The following is a 10,337-nucleotide window of genomic DNA, read 5'->3' on the forward strand; positions in this document are numbered from 1 at the left end:
AGATGTAGTCTAGTGACAGTTGGAAGCCATCAAGTTGGGAAAGGATGGGTCAGATGCATCCCTCTGAAAAGTAAACAGCTCTGTTGTTTGTCTTCCAGCATCTGGTACCCAAAGGTATACTGCATCTGAAACTAGAAGTTCCATTTTGTCATCTTAGCTAATAGCCATTCTGACTTGCCCCCCCACCCCCGATGAGAATTGTAGAGTTAGAACAGACCACAAGGTTCATCTAGTACAGTGGTTCTCAACTTGTGGGTCCCCAGATGTTGTTGGACTACAACTCCCATCATCTCTGAGCTCTGGCCTTGCTAGCTAGGGGTGATGGGAGTTGTAGTCCAACAACATCTGGGGACCCACAGGCGGGGAAAGGCTGATCTCGTACAACTCCCTGCAATGCAGATTTTTTTTCCGTTGACCAGTGTGGGGCTTGAGCCCATGAGCCCAAGAGCCTAGGATTTGCCGATCAGAAAGTCGGCGGTTCGAATCCCTGTGATGGGGTGAGCTCCCGTTGCTCTGCCCCAGCTCCTGTCAACCTAGCAGTTCAAAAGCACATCAAAACTGCAAGTAGATAAATAAGTAGCGCTCCGGTGCGAAGGTAAATGGCGTTTCAGTGCACTGCTCTGGTTCGCCAGAAGCAGCTTAGTCATGCTGTCCACATGACCCGGAAGCTGTATGCCGGCTCCCTCAGCCAGTAAAGCGAGATGAGCGCTGCAACCCCAGAGTCGGTCACGACTGGACCTAATGGTCAGGGGTCCCTTTACCTTTAAGGTGCTACTGGACCATTTTTTTTTTATTTTTATGGAAGGATTATTTTAAAGACTTGTTTAGAATTTTTTTTTTAAAGGACAAGATTGTTTTAAAGGAATTTTTTGGAAGAGTTTTTTCAAGATTTTTATTTATTTATTTCGACTACAGCAGACCAACACGGCTACCTACCTGAATCTGTTTTCCTTTATGCATTGCTCAAGGAATGCATTTTAGTGGAATAGCTAGTGATGTCACATGTCTCTCTAAAGTGAGGGGGGGGGGATAAAGGGTTGTGTCTGATGTTAGTCCTACTCAGAGTAAACCTATCGAAGCAAATGACTCTAAAGTATTCTGTTCTATTAATTTAAATTAATCTGCCCTGAGCAGGGCTAACAGTGGATGCTATCCCATATAGCTCCCATGTGCGGTTCCTTGAGGGAAGGAAAAGGAGGGATGGGACCACCTCTTCACCCTGTAGATTAAAAAGTTGCAAGATTCCTCATCTGTCGTCTTATGGTTCCTTTCCACCTGTATCAGCAAAGGGGTTCAGGATCTATGAAAGGACCTGTAGATGCACTGGATAGATATATAGGACAAGGATAGGGAGTCTTAGGCTAGGGTCAAAATGTGGACCTCCTTTCCCCTCTGTATGCCTTCTGAGACCTGCCCCAGTCTACATCAATCCCTAGCCACACCCATCTTCCCAGGCCACAAAGAAGGTACTAGCAGGGCAGCCACTGACTGCACCCAATCATCAGAAGAACACGACTTTAGCCAATCAACAGAATTTTATTGATGCCAAGGAAAAGAAAACAACAGGAAAAGCACACAACTTCATTGCAGACAGATAACGTTCAGGCACCAACAGTCCAGATATGGTCCACTAAGAAACGTTCACACTTCTCTGCAGTGGACACAGTCTTTAGGCTTTCAGGATCACTCAGGGCTTGATGGAGTGAGAAACGGCACATCATTTTCAGGATGTTTTCAAATTTAGACGAAGACATTGATGGAAAAGGCTATTTATGTGGTTTTTATCGGGACCATCAGTCAGTCTAGGACGGCACCTGCAGCTTGCTTCCCTCTCACCATTTGGAAGGAAGAACCTTCTGTGTAGATGATGATCTCATCAATAGACATGGCCCAGAAGAGGCAATTACCACTCTCATTATTTCCTGAGGTATTGTATTTTTGGGGTGGGGTGGGTGGGGGGTTTGAATTTCTAGAGTAAGCTGCTTTGAGAGCCCAGCTTGGCTACTAATTTATGCATGAATACAATAAATAAATAAATAAATAAATAAATAAATAAATAAATAAATAAGTAAATAAGTAAGTAAGTAAGTAAGTAAGTAAGTAAGTAAGTACAAGCTTCCTTTGCTGTGGTTGCTCTTGCCAGGCACTCGGCCCAACAGCATCTCTCTCTCTTCTTGGCTTTGTATATTGTGGTTGCAGGGACAGGATGATTTGGAGCCCATCTGATGGCTTGGAACAGGCAGGCCTTCTCCAGCATCTTTCCAATGGCTTGGAAGACTTCCTACTTCACCCACCGGAAGATGAACCCCTTGGATCAGAACATCATCTCCTATGAGCGGCACCCCGGCTCAGAACATACTCCTCGTCTTCTTCCACATCCTGGCTCAGAACACACTCCTCGTCCTCCTCCACATCTTCCTGAAGACCCAGCACACCCTGCTCCCCCAGAGGTTTGCAGCCCTCTTGAAGATCTGCCACATCCAGGTTCTGCGCATACTGCTCGTCCTCTTCCGCATCCCGGCTCAGAACACACACCTCGTCCTCCTCCACATCCTCCTGAAGACCCAGCACACCCTGCTCCCCCAGAGGTTTGCAGCCCTCTTGAAGATCTCCCACATCCAGGTTCTGCGCATACTGCTCGTCCTCTTCCACATCCAGGCTCAGAGCACACTCCTCGTCCTCCTCCACATCCTCCTGATGAAGCAACTGGCTGGGCACATGCCCCTCCTTGCCCACCTCCGCATCCACCAGCAGATCCACCTCCGCATCCACCACCAGATCCACAGCAGAACGACTCTTCATTAGAATAGTGCCCCCCTGTATTGCCATCGCACGAATCACCTATTGGACGCCCCCAGTAATCACGGGGTCCTCCCGAAGGATTGTGGACACAGCAGGTCACTCTTGGGTTTCCCCCTTGTCTACAGGTGGAGCGCCGATAGCCGTAGCATCGGTAATTGTGGCCTCCTCTTCTCGGTACATCATCCCTGCGGTTGCAACCGGTGACACAGGCTGTGTTTACAACATAGCGAAATGGTTTGCGGCGGGTGTCCAACCAGGATCCAGCTGGGTCATACCATGTTGAATTCAGATTGAACCAGGGTTCTCTCCCAGAAGAGTAGATAACTCTATCGTTACACCTTTCTTCACACATCTGAAAGACACGGGGGGGAAAACAACACCTCATTAGATCAGAAACACAGATTTCTTCTCTTTCTCTGAACCACCAAAATTATGTATCTGCCGTTGTCTTCTATGTCCATCTATTCTTGAATTATAAGTATATGATGGAAGTGCATGGATGATGTTTCAAGTATAAAATAGCTAACTTTGCTCTTAAACATGGAGAGAAGGTTAATCAGTCTTCCCCAATGGGAAGGGGGAGCTCTTTAGATCAGGCTGGGAGGACTTGGTGTTCTTCAGATGTTGTGAGTACTCTGACACCCACCAACCCCAAACAACATGGTCAGTGATCAAAGATGGTGGAAGTTGTATTCATAAGACCACAGGCTAGTGGCCCTTGTAGTTCTATATCCAGTTCTAACAGTGGCCAACCAACCCACTGGAAAGCCCACAAGCAGGAACTGAGAGCAACCCCACTTCCTGTAGTTTGTCATCTAACAACATCTTGAGGTCCACCAAGTTCTCCACACCTCATCTAACCACACAGTTGAGGGCTGATGTGGTCCTGTTCTGCTTGTTCCCTTCATGGCGGCACCTGGCTTTTCACCTTTTGGAAACAGATTTGGGCAGCGGAGCCTGTTATGTCAGGCAATCTCTAAACTGGTTGTAGAAGGGGAAGCAGGTGTATAATGAAGGCGCCAGGCGAACTTCCCTGGGGAGGGCATTCCACCAATGGGGAGTCAATGCAGAAAAGGTCCATTCTCATTTTGCCACCCTCCAGACCTGTCATGGAGGATGCACACCAAGAAGGGCCTCAGAAGATAATCTCAGGGTCCAGGCAGGTTCATATGGAAAGAGGTGGTCCTTGAGATATTGTGGTCCTGAGCCATTTAAGTTCCACCTTAACCTGTGGAAATGTACAGCTTCCTTTTCTATATCGAGGACTGAGGATTCCTGTCACCCACCCCCCTCCAATCTCGTCCAGAGTGCAGATAATAAACAAATCCACAACAGGAATCCCTGAATGGCTCCCTTCCTCATTTCTCTGGGATCCTGATTCCCAATCCATAGAAACATAGTGTAGGACCTAAAAGGTAACTAGCACTGATACAGAAAACCCACTGATTCAGGGAATTCCATTCAGTCATTGTTTCAAAACCTCACACACCACCATCTGAGTCCACTGTCAGACAGCTTGTACCATCAGAGTGTTCTTTCTAATATGTAGTCAAAATCATATTTCTTATAACTTGGACCTATTCTTTCAAGTTGCTTTGAGCAACAGAAAGCATCCTCTGGAGTCCCAGCACTGACATAATAGCCCTTCAAATATTTGGAGATGCTGATCATATTGCTCTCCTTGTTCCCATCTGTTTTTTCCTGATATCCTGATGGTGTAGTCCCAATCTGAACAGCAGGAAGCTAGTTAACACTGATAGCAGAAGTCTAGAAACTCACTCAGGGCAAAGTGAAGACACAAGCATCAGCAGAATCCGACTTACCTTAACAAGTGGGGAGAAGACAGCTGGTGAAGAGGCAAAGGCCAGTGAGTGAATGAGGACTCCAGGATAGAGAGGCCCTTTTATATAGTTCTAAACAGTCCTCCTCCCTATAGATGATGCAGGACCCTGGGAATGGTGGGTCAGTCCAAAACCATGGACCCAAGGAGACCATGTCTGCATACTACAGCAGCCTCATTGGCACCTGATCCTTGACATGTTATGTAACCATAATTCGATGGATCAAGATACATCTAATTAGTAGTCACACCAGTTCCATGATACAGATGATAAAGCATGTGGCTTCTATAAAGATCAAAGAACTCTATGGGAAAGGCACGGGATGCTGGTGACAGTGGTTGGATGGTAGCCCTAGTGACTCAGAGATGAAGCTGTAGGAGATCAATGTCTCCACATCAGCACCAGGCAGAACCATGCTGAGCTTCTTGCCACACAGATTTGTAGTACCCCGTGCCAGCTGATAAATGGATTATTCATCACTGCTCATGTGGATTGAGATTTGAAGAATGGGAGTTCTCCAGGTGGCTCATTTACTGTATATGGATTTTCAGAGGGTCACTCTGATCTCCAGATTTGGCATCCCCAATCTCCTGCCCACCCTGATACTGTTGGACTCCCATCATCCACAGACATCATGGAAATAGGTGAAGGATTGTGGGTAATGAAGTCCAATAACATCTGGAAGACCACAGGGTCCTAATTCCTAAACCAGACAGCACATATATAGGTAGTGATATGTTTAGGTAATTTCAGACTTTGGGCTTAATGGTGTTATGGTGGGTGAGGGGAGATCTTTAGATCAGGAGTGGTGAATCTTGTGCCATGTGGATGTTGTTAGACTCCAAATCCCTTCAGCCCCAAACAGTATGGTCAATGGTCAAGGGTGATGGAAGTTGTGGTTCAAACAATCTGGTGGGCAACACATTGGCTTCCACTGAGCTAAACCAGTAGAGGGATTTGGTGTTTGTGGCCCTTTTTATATGACTCCATCTCCTTTGACCCCTGGTCATTGGCTGTCCTGCTTGTGGCTGAAAAGAGTTGAAATCCTACAGCTGTAGGAGGGACAAAATCCGTCTGTTCCTGGGATAAATAGTACAGATGTATGCAATGATGTATTGCAATAATTATAGACTCCAAACTTCATGGTTTTACGGTGTGTGTTTTTTTTAGTTTAGAGCCTTAGTCATCATGGACATAGATTAGGGCATCTGTGTCTCTTTGTGTGTGTATGCTCACACTCTGCTTAGAAAGATATGGGCACTTTATGAGTGTTAAATGCTAATAACCATTCAAAGCACATAATAGTTCAGCTGGTTAGAGCATGGGTAGGCAAAGTAAGGCCTGGGGGCCAGATACAGCCCAATCACCTTCTAAATCCCGCCAGCGGATGCTCCAGGAATCACCTTGTTTTTACATGTGTAGAATGTATGCTTTTATTTAAAATGCATATCTGGGTTATTTGTGGTGCATAGGAATTTGTTTATCTTTATTTTCAAAATACAGTGGTACCTTGGGTTATGTACTTAATTCATTCAGGAGGTCTGTTCTTAACCTGAAACTGTTTTTAACCTGAAGCACCACTTTAGCTAATGGGGCCTCCTGCTGCCGCCGCACCGCCGGAGCACAATTTCTGTTCTCATTCTGAAGCAAAGTTCTTAACCTGAGGTGCTATTTCTGGGTTAGGGGAGTCTGTAACCTGAAGTGTATGTAATCTGAAGCGTATGTAATCTGAAGCGTATGTAACCAGAGGTACAACTGTATAATCCGGCCCCCAAAAGGTCTGATGGACAGTGGACCAGCCCCCTGCTGAAAAAGTTTGCTGACCCCTGGGTTAGAGCATGGTTCAATCCCTCTATGAGTCAGCTGCATATTCCTGCATTGACATGAATTGGACTAAATGATCTTCAAGGTCCCTTCCAACTCTACATTTCTATTATTATAAATAAGAATGGGTTAACGTGCTATTGATTATATGATATATTCATGGGTGTTTTTTCCATAGTCTTAATTATTATTAAAATTACTCCACCACATTTCAAATTGGTAAAGTCTTTGGGGTCGGTTAAAGGTAAAGGTAAAGGGACCCCTGACCTTTAGGTCCAGTCGTGGCCGACTCTGGGGTTGCGGCGCTCATCTCGCATTACTGGCCGAGGAAGCCGGCATACAGCTTCCGGTTCATGTGGCCAGCATGACTAAGCCGCTTCTGGAGAACCAGAGCAGCGCACGGAAACGCCGTTTACCTTTCCGCCACAGCGGTACCTATTTATCTACTTGCACTTTGACCTGCTTTCGAACTGCTAGGTTGGCAGGAGCAGGGACTGAGCAACGGGATCTCACCCCGTCACGGGGATTCGAACTGCCAACCTTCTGATCGGCAAGTCCTAGGCTCTGTGGTTTAACCCACAGTGCCACCCGCGTCCCTTTGGGATGGGTAGACCCACCAAAACCAATTAAATGCATGATAATATAAGAACAGAAGACGAGTCTGCTGGATCAGGCCAGTAGCTCATTTGGTTCAGCATCTTCAGCTCACAGCAGCGACTCCAAATGCCTGTCAGAAACCCACAAGCCGGACCTGAAAGCAAACCCCTTCTCCTGTCCTGGAGTTTCCATCAACTGCCATTCGGAAGCATCTGTGCCTCTCCCCGTGGAGGCACCCCATAGCCACTGTGGCTAGTAGCTATGGTAGTCTTTCCTCCATTCATTTGTTCAGTCCCCTTTTAAAGCCATTCAAGTTGATGGCCATCGCTGCCTCTTGTGGAAGGGAGTTCCATAGACTAACTACCTGCTGCACGAAGAAGAATCTTCCACATTCAGCTTTGCTGAATGTTCATGAGTTCTAGTGTTATGAAACAGGAAGAAACACCTTTCTCTCTCTACTTTCTTCATGCCATGCATAATTATATAAGCTTCTATCATCATTTAGTCTCTCCCCGCCCCCAACTAAACTAGGAAGTCCCAGATGCTGCAGCCTAAATTTCTAAATTTGCATTTCTATATATAAATCGGAAGATGCAAGTTTATGGTGGTATATGGCGTTCCGGATGTTGCCAGCTTTCAACTACCATCACTCCTTTTTTAAAAATAAGTCTTTCTACTTTTGAAGTTTATACATTTGATTACTTTTACAATCTATTTAACATTTCAAAGTTTGGCTTCCTTCCACCTCTTTTTGTGGTTCTTTAAATTTATTTTTTAATATCTTCTGCATATCAAAATTCATTTAATTATCTACTTCGCATATATACCCTTATGAAACTGCAGGTTATTACAATAATCCTGCTAATGTTTTTATCTGTTTGCAGTTTATCTGTAAATATTCAATAAACCAGGCATTGCCAAACTTGGCCCTCCAAATGTTTTGGGACTACAACTCCCATCATCCCTAGCTCACAGGACCAGTGGTCAGGGATGATGGGAATTGTAGTCCCAAAACATCTGGAGGGCCGAGTTTGCCTGTTCTGCAATAAACCATTTCCACTCTTTTATAAAAAGTTTGTTATCTTGATTTCTTATTCTTCCGGTAAGTTTCACTACTTCTGAATATTCCATAATTTTTTGTATCGATTCTTCCTTTAATGGGACTTTAACTTCTTTTCCATTTTTGGACAAGTATCATTCTTGCTGTGGTGGTAGCATACATAAATAAATTTCAATACAATTTAGGTGGTTCTGCCCTTATAATTCCCAAAAGAAAAGCTTCTGGGCTTTGTTTTTTTAAAACAAAAGTTATTTTGAACTTCCATCACTCCTGACCATTGGGCCATGCTGAATGCTGGGGCTGATGGGAGCTGGAGTGCAGAAACATCTGGAGCACTGCAAGGTTTCCATCCACATGGATAGCAAATCAAGGAAGTTGATCAAAGTCCTGGTGGGCCAGCATAGATGGCCAGGGAAGTGTACTCAGCTGGAAAGATCTAAGGTCAGACAAATCTGCCATTGTTTTTCCATGTGACTCATCTGTGGAAGCGTACATAGTAAGTATGAGTCACTCCTTAGCAACATGACAATTATCAGTTGCACAAGATGTCGCCATTGTAACATATGAATTGGGCAATCAATTGTTGGGATGCATCAAGAGCAATTAGTGGTTGCAAGCAAGAGACATTGGACTCAGCTACATTATTCAGAATGCAGCGTTTTCAATGCATTATAAACATGAAACACCAGATGGCGCTGTAGAGCAAAAAATAATTCTATGTGATTTTACTTAGTGTTTTTCCCCTTTTGATATAACAATTTATTTTCTGACTTAAATCAATCCCTAGCCACACCCATCTTCCCAGGCCACAAAGAAGGTACTAGCAGGGCAGCCACTGACCCAATAATCAGAAGAACACGACTTTAGCCAATCAACATAATTTTATTGATGCCAAGAAAAACAGGGAAAGCACAGAACTTCATTGCAGGCAGATAATGTTCAGGCACCAATGGTCCAGATATGGTCCACTAAGAAACATTCACACTTCTCTGCAGTGGACACAGTCTTTAGGTTTTCAGAATCACTCAGGGGTTGATGGAGTGAGAAACGGTACATCATTTTCAGGATGTTTTCAAATTTAGAATGTCTTCACATTGATGGAAAGGGCTATGTATGTGGTTTGGTATCGGTACCATCAGTCAGTCTAGGACGGCACCTGCAGCTTGCTTCCCTCTCACCATCTGGAAGGAAGAACCTTCTGTGTAGATGATGAGCTCATCATTGGAACACATCCTCCTCCATCCACCTGAAGATGAACCCCTTGGCTCAGCACATACTCTCCTATGAGCGGCATCCCGGCTCAGAACATACTCCTCTTCCTCCTCCGCATCCCGGCTCAAAACATACTCCTCTTCCTCTTCCACATCTTCCTGAAGATCTAACGCTGGACTCGGAACACACTGAGCCCCCAGAGGTTTGCGGCCGTCTTGAAGACCTTCCGCATCCTGGCTCAGAACACACTCCTCGTCCTCCTCCACATCCTCCTGAAGACCCAGCACACCCTGCTCCCCCAGAGGTTTGCAGCCCTCTTGAAGACCTTCCGCATCCCGGCTCAGAACACACACCTCGACCTCCTCCACATCCTCCTGAAGACCCAGCACACCCTGCTCCCCCAGAGGTTTGCAGCCCTCTTGAAGATCTCCCGCATCCAGGTTCTGCGCATACTGCTCGTCCTCTTCCACATCCAGGCTCAGAGCACACTCCTCGTCCTCCTCCACATCCTCCTGATGAAGCAACTGGCTGGGCACATGCCCCTCCTTGCCCACCTCCACATCCACCAGCAGATCCACCTCCGCATCCACCAGCAGATCCACCACCGGATCCACAGCAGAACGACTCTTCATTAGAATAGTGCCCCCCTGTATTTCCATCACACGAATCGCCTATTGGACGCCCCCAGTAATCACGGGGTCCTCCCGAAGGATTGTGGACGCAGCAGGTCACTCTTGGGTTTCCCCCTTGTCTGCAGGTGGAGCGCCGATAGCCGTAGCATCGGTAATTGTGGCCTCCTCTTCTCGGTACATCATCCCTGCGGTTGCAACCGGTGACACAGGCTGTGTTTACAACATAGCGAAATGGTTTGCGGCGGTTGTCCAACCAGGATCCAGCTGGGCCATACCATGTTGAGTTCAGATTGAACCAGGGTTCTCTCCCAGAGGAGTAGATAACTCTATCGTTACACCCATCTTCACACATCTGAAAGACACGGGGGG

At 46.0% G+C, this 10,337-nt stretch overlaps 1 protein-coding gene across 3 annotated transcripts; it reads right to left on the minus strand.

The window, feature by feature from the left end:
* Positions 1-2,111: 2,111 nt before the first annotated feature.
* LOC309359269 (uncharacterized protein) lies at positions 2,112-9,995 on the minus strand (the record flags this gene model as incomplete). Of its 3 annotated transcripts, none has more annotated exons than XM_081892735.1 (2): positions 2,112-2,679; positions 9,696-9,995. In XM_081892735.1, the coding sequence occupies 2 exons, from the start codon at positions 9,993-9,995 to the stop codon at positions 2,323-2,325; spliced, it is 657 nt and encodes a 218-aa protein (XP_081748861.1). In that variant the 3' UTR covers positions 2,112-2,322. The 3 variants fall into 3 exon arrangements, with proteins under 3 accessions (XP_081748861.1, XP_081748863.1, XP_081748862.1); XM_081892737.1 differs by lacking the exon at positions 9,696-9,995 and adding an exon at positions 4,626-4,767 and having other exon boundaries at positions 2,112-3,154; XM_081892736.1 differs by lacking the exon at positions 2,112-2,679 and adding an exon at positions 8,987-9,481 and having other exon boundaries at positions 9,560-9,995.
* Between the last annotated feature and the right edge of the window lie 342 nt (positions 9,996-10,337).

The sequence above is a fragment of the Podarcis melisellensis genome, assembly GCF_964234715.1.
Source record: "Podarcis melisellensis genome assembly, chromosome: 16".
NCBI classification, from domain to species: Eukaryota; Metazoa; Chordata; class Lepidosauria; order Squamata; family Lacertidae; genus Podarcis; species Podarcis melisellensis.